The sequence below is a fragment of the Vidua chalybeata genome, chromosome 3, assembly GCF_026979565.1.
Source record: "Vidua chalybeata isolate OUT-0048 chromosome 3, bVidCha1 merged haplotype, whole genome shotgun sequence".
Classification (NCBI taxonomy): domain Eukaryota; kingdom Metazoa; phylum Chordata; class Aves; order Passeriformes; family Viduidae; genus Vidua; species Vidua chalybeata.
In genome coordinates this window covers 59,060,725-59,078,819 of record NC_071532.1, presented here as the reverse complement: position 1 = coordinate 59,078,819, position 18,095 = coordinate 59,060,725, and the positions used below count along the sequence as shown (strand labels likewise).

Sequence of the window (18,095 nt, the reverse complement as noted above, 5' to 3'; positions counted from 1 at the left end):
CAATAGCAGTAAGTTCAGTAAGGGCAAGGGATGTCTAGCATGTTTTACTGGCCACTTATTTGTGATATGTAGACTCAGGCAGAGTATTACCTAGATTTACTGTCCATACACTCTCCATTTACTACAAAAGCTACCCAGCAGGTGAAGGGTTTTGACAGAGCTTTATGCAAACAGAGTAAAATAAATTACTCATCATGTACTAAGTATAGGAAGTAGAAAGGCATTTCAAGCAGATTCAGTCTGAAAGGTACTGTAGTGAGACATTCCAAGATTATGCTTTCTATTCCATCTCCATTCTGAAAATGATGGACATTATCAAAAAAGTCAATGGTGGACTGATCAGTATTGAAGAATATTCATTTTCTGTAAAACATATTAATTCTCTTTTTGTAGGTTCATATTCTTCTGGTGATTCTTTGAAGTAAGAAAGTCCTATGGCAACAATCATTACCATCTTTGCATGATCGCATTCTCCATCCAATATCAGCACCAAATATCAGCACAAAGTTAAAAAACATCTACAGTTTCAAGATACAAAAATATCAACTATTTCTCACAAAACAAGGGAAAATTTTGGGGCATTAATATATTTGATTAGTTTCTAATATAATATCATGATTAATCATTATAATATAGTGATATAATAGTAACATATAGTATAATCATTAACTTCTACAGCATAATGCTGAATGACTCCCTCTCCCCTACTTGGACAGGGGATGGAGATAAAAGATTTGCTTCCTTTTTTAAGGTGAATACATCACTATCAGATAGAAATTATTTTAAAGCTGTAAGCAATCGACATTCAGGCTACTAAATTTCTGAAGAATATTTCTGTGAGAAAAAAAGAGGAGCATAATAACATCTGAATACAGAAGTACTTACTTCGAATTTGTCTCTTAATTTCCTTTGAAGAATCTAGCCAGTTCTGAAAAAAAAAAAAACAAAAAACAAGAAGCAAACCACAGCCAGCATTTAAAATCCTCAATATCAAAAATACTTTGATATAATCTGTGCAACATATTAATTAGCTTTTACATTTCAGTTACTACTGACATGTGCAAAGAGACTGTTTTGTGGCAGATCATCAAAAAATTAACTTTTGGAAGTGAGACTAAGGAATCTGTAACATACATTCATCACTAACTCATACAATCCTGTTTACTAGTTTTACCCATACGTGTTAAAAAAAAACAGGTTAAAAGACTAGGAACATGAACATTTTAACTACAGTTACTGAGACTTTCCTTCATTGAGTTTGAACCTTTACTTCCCATAGCCCCCCCCCCCCCCCCCCACAAGCACATTCATGGAAGAAACACACAAAGCCAGCCTGACAGCAAGTCTTGCAATATTTCAAAGACAGACGTAAAATACAGGGAAGAGTTAGACACTGCCTTGTGAGGCCAAGGAAAATATCTGCTTTTTCACAGGCCACTGCAGGTACTTGCAGTTTTAAAGTCTGAGGGAATACCTCAGTGCAGCACAAATGTTGCCAAAGGCTGATTTCTACCAATGTTTCTCACCTACCTTAGTAAAGCAGAGCATCCTGGGTATAATGTGACCCACCTTTTTCAATCTATGGTAGCAAACAAATTCCAGATGCACCGCTGTTTCCCAATACCAAATATCTCAGTCTATATTACAGGCTTTTGCACCTGAAATCCATCCTCTTTCAAGAAGACAAAAATGCTAGTCTAGTTTCACAGATCTGTGTGAATTAGGAGGATGTGCAACTACATTTCTGCAGTAGTGCAAACCTTTAACATAGATCAGCCCTGCTGACAAAGAATGTGTCTCCAACGAATATGGACTAACACACCAAGATCCCTGTTGTAAATGACCTTGGTCCAATTAGATTTCATCACCAGTGCACCAGGTGTATATTAGATTAATATTATTTACAAATTAAAAGCAAAACTCCCTTTTTATAATTTATTACAATTGTAATGTTTTAAAAAAGACAATTTCACATTTCTTGCTTTGTCTGTGATCTCTACTTTTCCACAGCTATGATAATTTTTCCAGAGAAGTCAAAGTCCATAACATTTTTACAAAGGAAGAGTTAGAAATCACTTCTCCAAAATCCTGGATACCATTTATAATGCTTAAGTCAGAAAAATTGCTTTCTCTTAGAAGAACCTTGACATGGAAAGGTCTTGGAAGACAACATAAGTCTTCAAATAATTTTAACTGAGACACACTTCAGCTACAGCTATCATCCTAGGTTTTCAGTTTTGGCAAGGATTCCATTCTGAAATTACCCACAGCCATATTCTTGCAACTACAATAACTAGAAGGATCTTAAATCCTTACATTTTAGACACAGCATCAAGTAAATAAATAGAGAATAGAGCATGGAATAACTACAACAGCAAAATAGGATTTCAGTGCTTCATCTTTCATCACTACAAAGCAGGAGAAAAGAACATACAATACAGACTATGCTGCAAGATGATAATCTCTTCTTTACACAAGTAATACAGTTCATTTTCTGATTTTTCCAAGCCTGAAATAAGCTTATTGGAAGCAGACTTAGCCACCAACTTTCATTACTGCTCTGTCAAATAAAATCAGATGCTATATTCCATTTATAGGCACAGTTACAGAGGTGGGGTTTTTTTTGCATCTGTGCCTTTTGTCATAGATAAAAACAAACACCACAAAAGAATTTACCCTAAATTAGAGCTCATAATGCAGAATAGACAGGTCTGTCTTTCAAAACAAAAGATGAAGTGTATACACACTACTTTGCTCCAGTAGGCAGAAATCTATTTGTTTAATTTGTGAATGGTAAGGTTATAGATGAGACAAAGTAATGTATTGTCAAAGAACAAAATGTTCTCTACCAGTACAAAAGTATTTTGTACAAATCCAGAAAAGCAGCATTTCCAGCTGGCTCCCAAAACATAAGAGCAGAAGCTTTCTAACACTTCTGCAGACCAATTACAGTGTGAATGGAGCATTCATGAACTTCTGAGGGTGCAATGCAATGAAATCTCTAACTAAACTTCAGACTAATAAATTTAACATTTCCAAAAAATGAAAGAGTTTTAAAACGTGTATTAAAGCTAACAAAAATCAGTCTGATTGGAAGACATAACCTCTCTCCCAGCTGCACAGGACACCCATGGAGAAAAGTTAATGGGACTCCTCCTCCAATGGTACCCCGATGGTGCATTGGGGAGCAGCTCTAATTCAACAGAGTGCCTGGTACTCAGTTGCCACGCGCCACAGCTGCCGTTGCGTTCAACAGCTGGCTCACAAATGGGTGGCTGTGATGAGTGCACAAGAATGGGAAAAACACATCATTCAGCATTTAGTACTGACTGGCCTGGAGGTCAGGGATTTGTGGCATTTTAATCTGAAAAGGCAACAGTCATAACAGAAAAAAATAATAAAAAAAAAGGAACTGGTACCAAAATTAAAAAGTAACTCAGTACAGAGGTGAACAAAAAAGAGGGGCCTAAACATAAATTGGCTAGGAAAGGGGTTTTTTTAAGTTTCTCCAAATAACATTAGGAATGTATTTGTATGAAGAAGAAAAATCCAGCAACTCTAGTTGTTTAGTCTTCATAACAAAAAGAACCAGATTTCCCCAGAAGTTTTTAAATAAAAGCCTGCTGCTGTCCATAACCCAGGTGAGAAGTGATCTATTCTACTTTTGAATAAGGACCCCATTATCAGATATTTCTCAATTTATGTAAATACCTCTTAATTTACGTAAATATGAGTGTTGCTACAGTACCACCTTCACACTCAATCGATAAGGAATTCAAGGACTCATTCACACTGAAAGAGACCTCTGGACATAACTGGTCCAAGTGTGATTCAAGAGCCAGTTTTGAATTAAGTCAGGTTGCCCAGGTTCAGATCCAGTCAAGTTTTTAGTATGTCCAAGGAAAAAGACATATGAAAAAACAGATGGGTCTTTTTAAAGAGTGGACCTCAGTTTCTCTATTCTAATGACTGAAGAACACCATGAAAGTCTCAGCCTAACTAAAAGAAAGAAAAAGAAAGTCTGAGCCAGACTTTCTGATCAGACTGCTGTTTTATGTTATTTTGTTGTGTATATACAGTACAGTACAGTTTTTTAATAGTGAGAAGCACAAATAAAGCAACAAGTGAAAATAACATATAAGATTATGATATTATTTAGAAGATCAACAAAGATCTTCTTTATCACTAGACCAAAGACCAAATGGTATTTAAGAAATCCTTTCAAATGCAGTAATCTCAAATGCCATTCATTTATAAAATTAGCATCCAATACCAGTGATGGACTAGCTTCAGCCTCTTTACAAAAGCCAAAAATTTTCTTTAAACTTAAAATTAATAATAAAGGAACTCAAAGGCCTTACAGACATAAGTTGTTACAGACTTATGGACTAGATTATTTTCATGTTCACAAACAAAGCATTCTTACACATCTATGAGAAAAGGCAGCAAAATTTACTCAAGTGTTTGAAACAGTAAACATTTAACAGAATATACCTCACTGAACTATTGAAGTGAGTGGCAGTGATGAAAAACAAACAAAACCCTCATACAGGCTTACCTTCTGTTCTGAATTCTCATAAAACAACAGCCCAAAATAGTCCTTTTCCAATAAATTGAGGTGTTCACATACTTTATCAAACAGCACTTGTCCTCTTGCTCTTTTCTGAGGGGTAGGAGGGTAGGAAAAGAGGGAAAAAATTAAGGAAAAATAAGAAAAAAGAAAATTAAGATACGTAAATCGGTAAGGTTCTTAATTACAGATACTGTTATTCAATACTATTCAGGAGAATTTAAAATATACATAAAGTGGATTATAAAACTGTAAGCTTTCTTACAAAGACTGTTCACCATACTTCAAAGCTATACATATCCTTGACAAAAAAAGTAGAGAAATTTCAATGGTTTTTTTTTTTCAAAACCCAAAACAACAACAAAGTAAATACACAAGGAAAGTTCAGTACCTGAAAAACTTAAATATTATTAATTATTAAGTGTCACTAAATAGTCTTGGTTTTTCTAGATCTTTATTTTTAAAGTAACAGAAGCCTTCTTTGTTTGAGCCAACTTTTTCTATATTATCTTCTAAAACTTAATACTGTTTCTACACTGTTAACTTTAGCATCTTTATCATTTTGGTATACACCTCAGTGACTTTGAATCCCATTATATGAATGACTGAAAAATAAAATGTGTTATCTGCAAAAGATAAAAAGAACAAGCAGACCACTAAGAGCTGATGCTCAGACCAGCAAAAGCAGCATGCAAGCAGAAGCTGAACACATGCAACATGTCTAGTCATCTATATTGCAGTGGTTTGTTTTAAGGGGCAGAAAATAAGATGGCTGCTTTCTGTCTGTGTATTTCTAAAATCACAGTACCCAACAAATTCATTAGGTGCTCAAAAATAAGAAATCTTCAAGAAGTTTATTTTTCCTAAAAATACGATTTGTGGAAATCAGTAACAAAGGAAAATAGGTTTTATTTGAGGTTCGTTTACGTATCATAGCCTGCTGCTTTATAAATATAGTAATTGAACACTGATAATCATTTTACCATATTCTTAAACAGTGTTTTAAAATGGCCACTTTCAAGCTCACTTGGTGAGTTTGGTATTACTAGAGCTAAAGGAAATGACAGTCAGTACTGAAGTTTTATCTATTCTTCTTGTGACCTTTCCAGCAGCCTTCCAGTATCTAAAGGGGGCTTAAGAGAGAAGGGAAGGAAAGGGCAGGCAGTGACAGGACAAGGGGTAATGTCTTTAAATGGCTTTTAATGGCAGATTAAATATTAGGAAGAAATCCTTTACTGTTGAGAGTGGTGAGGCACTGGAACAGGTTGCTTAGAGAAGCTGTAGATGTCCCGTCCCTGGAAATGTTCAAGGTCAGGTTGGATGGGGCTCTGAGCAACCTGGTCAGGTGGAAGGTGTCCTGGCCTAAGCAGGGGCTTTAAAAACTAGAAGTTCTTTAGGGTACCTTCCATCCCAAACCATTCTACCACGCTGTGATTCTTGTACCTGAAACTGGGAATGTAAACATTCCATATGTTTGTAGTGCCAGTAATGAAAACCGGTCCAGGCTCTACTTCTGTGCACCAGGTTTTAAGGAAAATCTTTGCCTCCTGCTGACAGGAGACAAAGACTTAGAGCAGATGGCTCACACCACATGCTCAGGGGTGGGAAGATGAGAAGTTCTTTCCACAGTTCAAATCTGACCATGACTGGCATGCAGTCTCCAGTTTGAACCAACTCCTTCATGACAGCTCTGCTATTTGTGGCATTTATCATAGAGGCCACAACATGGCCTTTTCAAAGGTCTGCCAGCTTATAGGAATTTTTGCATTTGCTTAGATTACAGATTTCAGTAGATGCCACACACCACTGCCATTCCACAGAAACACCATCGGCAGCCCCTGTGTAGGCCTGGGTGACACTGTGGCCATTGTCCCTGCAGACAGTGGCAGAGCACTCCACATGCCCCATTCCGGCACTCCCGCAGCTCGGCTCCATGGCACAGGGCGGTAAAGGCCAAGAGCGGAGGGAGAGGGGAGAAAAGAAGGTATGCACTGAGCACAGAGTGAAGGCATTGTTGATTTATTCCCCAAGAATCCAGAGCTTTATTCAAAATTGCATTGTCCAGCAGACATTCTATTCAGGAAAATCAGAAAGCTTTTACAGAAGCAAAATTTAAAAACGACCACATTTAGTAGCCCAAGTAGCAAGGCTAAATCAAGAAAGTAGAAGTCAGAGTGACTTCTGAAATAGGGAGCAGGGAATTTTAAGTCTGTTTGGTACTTTCAAAAAAATCTTACTCCTCAAGAAAGATTACTACTTCCTCTAGGCATCTGAAGTAACCACTTTATTTTCTTGACAGCTTTATCTTCAGCTTAGTAAGAAAAATTACCAATATAGAAAAGCGGTAAATTGAAAGCAGAAAAAATATAAGCAATAGAGAGTTCAAAGAATCTTAGATGCATGTAATAATAGGTACCACTTTTTTTCCAAAGTCAATGTGCAGGTCAGTGATCACATCTTGCAAATGCAAGCTTCAGTTATACATATTTCAGTAAAGGAAATCTATAGATTAGTGCAAAATAATATATGCTATCATATCAAGCCCCCATCTGGAATCAGATTTTTTTTTATAAAGTGTATATACTAAAACCCACAGTTAATATCAAGTCTTTGATGTACAGAAACATAAAGCAGGCACATCTACAGGAAATATATGGCAAGTATAACTGTAAAATATTGCACAGTTTCTTATTAGGAAGTCATAATAAACAAAGAACTTGGATATACTAAGCAGTGTCCACTGTATCTTTAAACATCTTTTTGTCAGTTCACGGTTCTTCCACATAATGAAAAACTTTACCATGTCACAAAGCCCAAGTCTGTGAGTCTATATTCTAGACAGAAGCAAAATGAAAAGACATTATATCATCAGCAACTAGTATTTATAGAGCTCTATTATGGATTCAAAAGCATAAGAAGCCTCTCAGTACCAGCAGTGGTTTTCATTATAAGATCCTATTTGTAGAATTGAAAGACTCTGAGTTATTTCAAATATATATATACATATATATATATATGTGTGTGTGTGTATAGAGTGATATAGTTTTAAAAATCGAAAGGGGTATTTAATTTGCAAAACCAAACTTTTCAAGTGCAATTCCTTTGTAAACCATTTGGGGACAGGCATTACTACACAGTTTAAATTATATGATAACATAACTTTTCTGGAAACATTCATGTTCCTAGTAGAATATCTCTAAACATGAACTGAAGATAACTGTTGTGATCGAATCAGTTCAGAAACTAGAAATATTTTAATAGAGCAGGGCACTCTTAAGAAGACATCATCATGGTTTGCACAGTGTGTTATTTTTTAGAATGGATTCCATTTCATTTTCCACCAGATGTTTGAGATGTTAACTGATATTCACAACCAATGTGTAAATTATAATCACTATTCTTATTATATGTATGCAAACTTACACATTTATGCATCCATATATACACACATACGTGTTCATAGCACAACAAATATTCATGTTCCAAATTAGAATGCAGAAATATCAGTACAAGTGTAAGTCCATCCTTGCTTTCACAAGAAGGGGAGCCCATTCAACCTAGCTATACCAAGAGACAGCACCAGCAGTTAAAACACAAGAGTACTCAGATCAGCAGTATTCTGTATTGCTGCCAAGTTATGTTTTCTTTTAAGTGAGAACATAAAAAGAACACATGTAACCAAGGTCATTCTAGTACCAATTTCAAGCTTGTACTTAAGACACTGCAGATGCCACCTCATAATGCAACCACCTCATAAAACCAGAGGTAGCATTTTTCTGTCCTTTATATCCTCAAAAGAAGAGCAAACAAGAGCAAAGCAATTGCAGCTGACATACACAATGGAAATTTCTATGCAACTGGGAATTAGGATATCATGGCTGTTTGGCCATATAAGAGTTGCCAACTATTCATGCAATATAAACATTCACAGCTACCAGTTCTGTTCAATACATTTATCTATGATAGGGATGCAGGAGTTGAATGCACTATTAGCAAGTTTGCTGGTGATATTCAAGTGGGAGGTGCTACTCACTCCCTTTAAGGGATGAGAAACCCTACAGAGCAATGTGGATAGATCAGAGCACTGGGGAGTCAGTGGCATGAAATTTAGCAACTGCCAGAGTCTGTACCTAGGACAGACTAATGTTGGACACAAGTATAAACTGGGAGAGGAGTGGCTGGAGATCAGCCCTGCAGAAATGGATCTGGGAGTGCTGGTCAGCAGCAGCTCAGTGTGAGCCAGCAGGGAGAGCCTGGGCAGCCAGGAGGGCAAACCCCATCCCGGGATGCATCAAACCCTATTCAACCACTCAGACAAAAGAGGCGATTATCCTGCTGCACTCAGCTTTGGTATGGCCACACCATACCAAAGCCCACAAATTAAGAAGGACATCCTTCTTAAAGGTCCCTGAATATGTCCCTTTTTGGGGCACCAACAAAGCTGGAGAAAGGGCTGGAATCAATGTCCTATGAGGATTGGCTTAGGACTTTGGGCTTATCTAGGTTACAGAACAGGAGGCTGAGGGGTGGCCTCATTGCTCCCTACAGCTTCCTGAGGAAGGTGAAGAAGAAGGTGCTGAGCTCTTCTCCCTGGGATCAGTGACAGGACATGTTGAAACAGGCCAAAGCTGCACCACAGAAGGTTTAGATGTGACATTAGGAAGCATTTCTTTACCACAAGGGTGATCAAACAGTGTAATAGCTTCCTAGGAGGTGGCTGATGCTCCAAGCATGTCAGTGTTTAAAAGTCATTTGGACCTTTAGGTTAGCCCTTGTGGCATGAGTGCTTTCTTATCTTAAAGGGTTGGTCATCAGGCAGCTGAACTCGATGACCATTGGAGGTCCTTTCCACCTGAAACAATCTATCCTATTCTTATTCCTTCCTTCACGTTTCTGTAGCAGTAAAGGCAGAGGGAAATCTCAACATTCCCAGCCCTGCACTAGCAAAAAGGATTGAATGGGCAATCATGTCCCAGCCTAGGCACTGAATGTCTCTGTGTGGGAAGGAGGTATGTACCATCGGATGGAAGTGAGAGCTGTGCATTATCTCAAACTAATTCAACCATTTAAAGAGATTTTGTGGGAAAAAAAGCCAACAAAAACAAGTACAATTTTTTAAGTTTTCTGTGTCTATTCAGTTAATCTGGGTTTCCATAGAATTGCAGAATTCCACATATCTCTTCAGAGATCAAACCCTTAACCGAATGCAGGACATGCTTCCAAACGGAGTGACTTTTTGAAGTGTGCAATACCTATTATTTCCCCAGAGATTATTTTTTCTTCTTGTATTCATTTTTAGAAATGATTGAGCCATTTCCCTTGGATAAATGTAATAAAACATTTTATAACAATTGAGAACAACAGTACTACATCAGAGTGAGGGTCCATCTCCAAAGTGGCTAACCATAAGTGTCTAAACACAAGCACAGGAGCAGTGCACAGAAACTGATTAACTATGAGACTGGTATTTGCCTGAAATGCCAGTATTTTTTCAGCTCCAAAAACATTTTCAAAGACACATATTTACGGGAGGAAAAAGGATTCAATTTCATTTTATTTTTCTGAATCGGTTTAAGAGGCAATGCTCACAGGCATTAAACACAACGCAATTCTCTAGCCAGGCCCAGGCTAATGCATTCTTCAGTTTTGTTTAAAAAAATCAAAACATCCCTTGCAGTCTGGCAAAGGCAAGGCCACAGAAAGGAGAAGCTGGAATATGAACCAGGCAGTCCCTGTTTCCTGAGACTTGCAGAATAAGGACTGGTACTTGTCACACACAAAAGAGGAGGAGATGCACAACAGCCTGAGTTGTTTTCAAAATTATAATGCATATCAATGACAAGCATATTTTTTGGCCGCAAAAAATTGCTTTGCTGCGCTTCTTGGCCAGTGATGCATGAAAAGTGCTCTCATGCCTGGCCTGCACTTGTATTTCATGCAGAGAGAGCTGAAAAGTGCCAGCTCCTGATGCTGCAGCAAATCAGAGTGCCTTGTACAAACAGGAACCCTGGGGAAAACCAAACCAAGGCAATACAAGAGTTCACTCCTGCTACAAACTTGGAGTGACAAAGAAAGGCAGAGAGGAAAGGCATGAGTGGTGCCTTGGAGGCGCAAAAGCAGCAGGAGAGAACATAGGCAGAATGGCCCAAAGGAGCCCTTGGCAAGGAGCCGTGCTCAATGCTGCAGAGGAAGGCAAAAATCCCCAGCAACTGAGATGACTTCACTCATAAGCATTACTTTCAGTGGTGTCTGTTGAATCTAGACAAATATTTTAAGAATGTGCCAAATTTAACATCATCCCTATTTTCCTTTTTCTAAATAAAAGATGTCATACTTTAAACAGACCACTAAGTGCTTGAATAAACCTAGACTAGACATCTGAGCAGTCAGAAAAAGATTTGCAAATCAAAAGTCAGCTACAATTAAACATCTGTTCCATATCAGCTTCATTCAGAGTTTTCTTAATTCAGGGTTAAAGATTGATCTTAATTGTACATTGAGCAAACATATTTTTACTTTGTATTAGCAAACTGTAAGTAACCATAGAGTCTGTGTCAACTCTGATATATTTCACTTGTTCATACGTGCATAAAATACGGTCAGTGCTGGCATCCTTTAAATGCCTTTTGTCATAAATATTTAATTAGACCACTGACTCAATGCAGTAAACAAACCCAATGGGATCTTCATTTGCTTCTAACTAGCAATCATTATGCACTTAGTACTTCTTTTTGTTTCTCTGAACAATATTATTCTCTACTAAAACACAGTTTATATTTCAAACAGAAAATCTAAACTAGTCTTTATTGCAGATCCCAAATTCAGTGACAGAGTTTCTTCACAACTATCTACAAAACTACAGAATGAGAGGGAAAAAGCAAGTTTATTTCCCCCACAAAAGCAAGAAATACATGTAGTTCACAGTAACATATTAGTAATTTATACCTCCCACCGAGATCAATTATGAGGAAATTAGTAGGTCAAAATTACATCATTTGCACTGTGTTAAAAAATTAAAATTTCTCCTAAAAATTAAGTCTTAAATATTCCAGTAGTCTGCCCATTCAAGCTATTAAAACTCAAATGCCATTACATCTCAAATATTACACTATTGAATCATGAACCAAGGTTATTTTATCCTTTAATATGGGTCTGTCATTTCAAGCAAGCACAATGTTCAGTCACAGTCTTTAGCAAATACCACTCATTAGCTTTCATCCTCAGTACCTTGAGAACTGACTGTGATAGACTTACAGGCTGTTACTCCTTTGACTCTCTTTAAAGTAATGAAAGTTAACTGAAAGTTTTTTAACAGTTCACAGCCTGTGAAAGTTGTTTTAAGTCATGCTCCTCCAGAACTATTCAACAATAGCTCCTTTGTCTTTCCATCTCTTCAGGCATTCACATATTACTCTGAAGATTCTGAGGCTAAGTAGGTGTTATCTTTAAGAGTTACAATAGTTTTAAGCTTAAAATAATGAAAATAATTGCTCATGCTCTATGAATGCACATATTGTGTACATGTAACTCATGTTGTTTAGTATAGTACTTGCATGCAATAGTATTTAGTGATTTATTTCAGAAGATTCCTTTAAAGCAACAAGCAAAGAAAATCAATCTATTTTATTAATATGGAACCTATGGACTTAAGGAACTAAAATAGTAAAGTTAAAGGAATTCAATATAACATTGTAATGGAGGATATTTTGCTGCCTTACAAAACTTTACAGATTCCAAAATAACAATATAAAGCACATTTGAAGAGTGGCTGGTATAAATCTTCATAACACTACTCCCACCCAAAATTTAATTCCCCAAAGCAAATAGCCAAGATGCAGAGTAATTATTTACAGACCACATTTTATAAACCATGCAAGATTACAGTCAGCATCTTTGCATTGGTGAACTGAATGCAGTTCATTTCTGGGAAAGATCAAAAATCACAAAACGCTACAGTGAGAATTTCAAACTACAAAGAACTGAAGAACAGGTTTCACCTAGCACAAGGTTTAACTCTCACATCATGGACTTCTCTAGGCAACAGTGGAGTACCTTAGGTGTTGTATCTACACTGGCATTCAGACAAGGATACTTGGAGAAGCCATACTCCAGAACGATTACAAACTAGGTCCTTCAAATTTGCATCTTTAATGAAAGTACAAAGACAAATGAGAAATAAAAAGAAAATAATCACAAAACAAACTGAAATATCTGTTCAAACAGTTCCACAGATAAAGAATTATTGACTTTAAGTTCAAACTGTCAAGTTCACATCACTCAGGCGATCTACTAAGGCAAAATAAAGAGTTCTCAGGGAAATAATAGATGACTCTCAGAGGTGATAAATTAATTTACAAAGTAACATCAAAAAAAGACAAATATCTGAGATTTACTTTATACTGAAATCTAAAGATCAACCATGTCAGGCATGCCTGGAGCAATGGGAAATACATGCAAAAACAAGCCAGAAGAAATAACTCCATCTCAAATAACACTAGCTGCCTGCAAAAAAGAACTTAAAGTAATTACCAATACATACAACCCAAATTGCAAAGAAACAAGAAAGGTTCAAATGTACCTGTACTCCTACAGCAATATTTAATGACAAATTCTGAACTATGGAAGAACAGCATCAAATTATAGTCATTTGCAAAGACATTTTAATACCTCATTAAAAACATGCTAATTCACCAGGAGTGAACTTTTTTCCCCCACAATTTCATATATAAGTATACTATCTCAACATCTTAAAGCTATATGCTTCCCAAGTGAGCACCGCCCACCCATTTCTCATCTGTACCACTCACCACAGGAATTCACTTTCAGAACATTTTGTCACAGAAACGAGTTTTTGTTCACTCTGATATATTTCTCAATGCAACCTGTAAGTCACATAGACTTCTTTTTTCCAAGAGGTGCTTTAACTCAATACAGATTCCAAGAAAACACCTCATTAGGCAGAAGTCACATCAATTTCATATTAACTAGACTTTAAATTGTAATAAATCCCTTTTTATTAACATAATAGATGCTAAGTTTGTACATGTACCTAATTAATCCAAAATAAACTGATCTAGTTCAAGTTAGAACAAAATGCACATACATGCAAATTTTTAGCTATAATTATTAATTGGATTGCAATTTTTGCTGGTTTGTAATTTTTTTTCTTAAATAGTACATATATATTCAATTTCTTACATATACTTGCTCCAAAACCTCTCATCTGAAGATTCCAGAGTACAAAAAAAAAAAAAAAAAAAAAGGTGACGTGATATACGATTCCTTTATGCAAAACCTACTTCCATCTGTGTCTTTTTCAGCTGACAATAATGTAGCATTAACCTCTTGCTTACAGGGATCTTGCTGTACTGAGACAAGAAGATCCTTGAGAATATAAAGATTATTATTATTACAAAACCTAATCTGTGGTAGCCAGGACAGAAAACAAGAATGTAAACAGACACAAATTTGCTTTAGCCACATTACAATTACAGGACTAAACCAATTCACTTAAATTAATCCCCTCTGCCTATCTCAGCTTCATACTATGGAACTTAAATGTTCCAGAATATAGCTGAACTCAATTTACAGCAAGTTAGGATATCCACTTGTCACCTGGTAAATATTAAATTTCTAAAAATGTTTAGTGAAGCATGGAGAGCCTGGTTCAGAACAACCTCTACAGAGCTTTTGCTGCCTAGTCTAAGTGTCAGAGATGATACATTTTTAAAAAAGCTAATTCCAGATGCACTGTCACTAAACACCAACCTTAAGCAAAAACTGTAGCCTCCTCTTTTCTAATACAACTGTTTTACATATTCTGTAAAAGCTCACCAATACTTTCCTGAATTGAAATATCAATTTTTTAAGTTTGAAAAAAAAATCTATTTCAGTCATCTTTGAGAAATTATTCTAATTTATATATGTACCAAATGTTACTTTACAAAATAAGAAACATAATCAGCTTCAGTGTTGGAGGGGAATGGAAAGTGGAGGAGGGGGTGGTTGTGTATGTGTAAAAACTGGGTTTTGTACAAGACATTATATGAAACAATGTTTCCTTCTTTCCCTATTCAAAATTCAAAATCATGTTATAAAAAATTAAGTATGTTGAAATGTTTAAAATCACTGGAGCTGAGGAAACATAACCACAAATGCGTCTAAAACAAAATTAAGCTCACCAAGCAAAAGGGAATATAAGCAGGATAGAAATCTAACTATCACGTGGACAGGAGTTTAGAGAGCAGTTTCTGGTCTACTGAAATGGCATTTCTTCCTAAGCACACAAACTATTGTCAGTGGATATTCTGTTCTCTCAGGAAAAATTATGAACAGGATGGGTGGACAGAAAATAGAATGGGAATAAAGTAAAAAAACCTATCAGAACTCTTCATCTAGCATCTTAATCTATACTAAGACTGCTTTTTAATATAAGGAAAAATAGAAGGAAATTAAGAGAGATGTCAGACTGAACAACTAGCATATATCATGGAATTCAATGAGCAGTAACAAAAGAGCTGTTATTTTAGAAGCTGTTAATAGGAAATGCTAGGGATATTATACCTGAACTCGTCTGCCCTTCTAGACAGTATGATGTCTTAAAGTGCAGGCTTGTAATTGTACAAGTGCAGAACAAGCCTAAGAGTTCTCAATTACTTAGGGGATTTATCTTCCTTAAAAAAAAACCCACCAAAATACTAGAGAAAAACAGGTACTTGGACAGCCATAACAAATAGGTGAGACTTTATGCAACTGCTTTTTCCTACAAGCAAAAATAAGTGAGCTATAAACTAATATTGCTAAAAGGGCCATAAAAAACTATGAATTTTAAGAACCTAAGATGGCATTAAAAAAAAGATTCTTGAAAATAAGAATGACATTTGCTTTTCCAATCCCCCCCAAAAAATCCCAGGAAGTTCCCCTAACTGCTGGGACATTTCCAATACAGTCAAGTTTGGCCTTGAAGGAACACAGCCAGCTGAGTACTGGTGGGTGTGTTCTATAAGGTCCCATGAAACTTGTCTCTGCATCTCAAATGTTCCCACATGTAGCCATAACCCTCCCTTTTTCCATTAGTTTCCAAATCACATCTTCAAGCTTTTGCCATTAACCATTTACTGATTAGAACATACTCAACATGGAAGAGTAAAGCTTTTCTGACTGAAACAGCTTATGTTCTAAGAATAATTCATCAACACTTATTTTTTTAAGAAACAAAGTATTACTATTAATTCAAGATTTTCTATTTAAATTCTAGTGAATCTAAGGTATACAATAGCTGAAGTACTAAGTACTCATATTATGATTCATCACTGTTACTAATTAATTGCATAATATTATATCTACTAATATGCCACAAAACTCTCAGTATTTAGTTACTGCTGCAAATCCTGATCAGCCTTGATCTGTGTGCTGAAACTGAAGCTACTGCATCATGGCTTTCTTTCCACTTATGCCTGTTCCCAGCTATTGCCTCACAGAAAGACACACAGTAGGAACGAACAACTGGGAAAAATTAACAGAGACTAAATTAATGAGGTTTTGTTTTCATATTTTGTTTTCTTTCACAACTCCTTTTAGTTTATGTGAATACAAATTGATGCAGTTCTAAAAGAAAAAGGGAATAGGATTGCAAGTCAAACAGAAAAATCCTCAGTAATGTATTAGCTCAGATTTTATTACTGACTATCATGAAGGTTTAGAATGGCTATTAGAAAAAGACAAGATTCTACCAAAAGCCATCAAATTACAGTAATGAAAGGTATTTTTCACTTTTACTTTGCTGTTAGCAAGTATATATATTTTAAATATAAAGAAGCTGGTCTACAGTCCATAGTAAACTGGAAAAGGCATCAGGAATGTGAAAATCATGACAAGTGCCCAAAACTAAAACCTGACTTTCTTGAAAGTCAACCAACATAAACTGGGCTTTGACTGCAAAAATTTTGATTTTTTACTTTTTCATTCTTGTATCACTTCGGTAACTTTGTAAAAGCAGAAATAAACCAACATTTACCCAAACACTAAATATTGAAGGAAGACTAAAAAAGAGTATTAGAAATCTACTCGGATCTTTTGCAGAAAGCACAAACTGAAATTTCAGTTATCAGTTGATATAGCTTTCTGAGACTTTAAGTATTTTGATATGGTAGTACAGCATAAAAAACTCTACATGTATTTAAGAATGTGAATTCATCCATAAAATCGCAGTCAGCACTGCTCATGTCCTATAAATAATTCAAATGAGCATATAAAACAAATTGTTTCTTCATGACTTTTTTTCCCTCCTAATTGACTTTTACTATTGTTCTTACATGAAAGTCTTACTGCAAATAATGAGAAAACTTATTTCTTGGCAAATGACTTAACTGGATCATGACAAACTTAAAATAGTGCAGTTATAAATACAAAATGGTATATTCTTAGATCTGTGGTAAGCCACCACTTCATTTAAGTCTCCTTTCAGGATAGGGAAAAGCCCAGGAAGATGAAACTCACATAGCCTTTAATTAAAGCAGAGATACCATTCAGATTTAAACATCCTGATTTATGAGGAAAAAAAATCCCAAACCAACAACTATTCCAGGGCTACTACCCTGCAGTCAATTTTTGTGAAAATGTGGAACTAGAAGAGAACTTTGAATATAAATATGTGTTTTATAGCTGTAATGGAATTTTTCTTTCTGAAGAAAATTTATTTCAAACTTTAAAGTTCAAAAAGTTTAAATTTATCTCCAGCTGAGATAACTTTAAAAAAATTAATGAACTCAAGAAAGCTTTATTAGCACATGTCCCACTACCTTCAGGAAAACCTTAATGTTTTAGAAAAATAAACAAATTTGAGCTGTCAAATAATCAGCTGGTGTAGTGCATTTTTAAGAATAAACTGATATGGTTTTAAAGATGTAATTTTAAACTGAAACATTAACTTACTCCTAGCGATAGTGTTAAACACTCAGTACAGTGAAAGCAAGTTTTCTTTTCCCTACAGAAAACACTCTTTATATAATAACTTGATGCCTTACCTCTAGGTCACAGCTGTATTCTGTGCCATCCAGAAGCATCACCTTACACTGCACAGTTTTGATTTTCTTTGGAGACTTCTGAGGAATGTTATCTATTTTAATTTCAGCTGTCTGCACTTCTTTTGTCTCCCTTTTTTCTTTTTCTTCTTGTTTTTCTTCCTTTTTCTCTGCAACTTCCTCTACTTCTGTTTCTTTACCATCTTCTTTGGAAGGCTATATAAAATACAGACAAACAAACTCAGGAAGGAGGATATTTTAAACTTGTTCATTCCTTTCATAAGCTACTAATAAATAAGTCAGTAACCATTCATTAAAGTTATGCACATACTGGAAACACAATAACCAGCATAAGCATTAAGGTCTTTTAGAGACCAGACATTCTTGTTCTCAAACCAGAGGAGGTGCCTTTTTTCCCCTTTCCTTGAAATGAGATTTGGTTTTTTTTAATATGAGTTATTGGCTTTCTTCCAAAGAGAAACAAATTTATTAAGAAGCTCCAG

At 35.8% G+C, this 18,095-nt stretch overlaps 1 protein-coding gene across 4 annotated transcripts in view; it reads right to left on the bottom strand.

The window, feature by feature from the left end:
* Positions 1-18,095, bottom strand: part of EPB41L2 (erythrocyte membrane protein band 4.1 like 2) — a 108,502-nt gene that overhangs the window by 42,167 nt on the left and 48,240 nt on the right. For all 4 annotated transcript variants that reach the window (XM_053937770.1, XM_053937768.1, XM_053937767.1 and 1 more), the window contains exons 4-6: positions 17,596-17,808; positions 4,559-4,663; positions 886-928 (exon numbers count right to left, since the gene is read on the bottom strand). In XM_053937770.1, the coding sequence (XP_053793745.1) occupies positions 886-928; positions 4,559-4,663; positions 17,596-17,808 (361 nt within the window). The remainder of the gene's footprint in view (positions 1-885; positions 929-4,558; positions 4,664-17,595; positions 17,809-18,095) is intronic.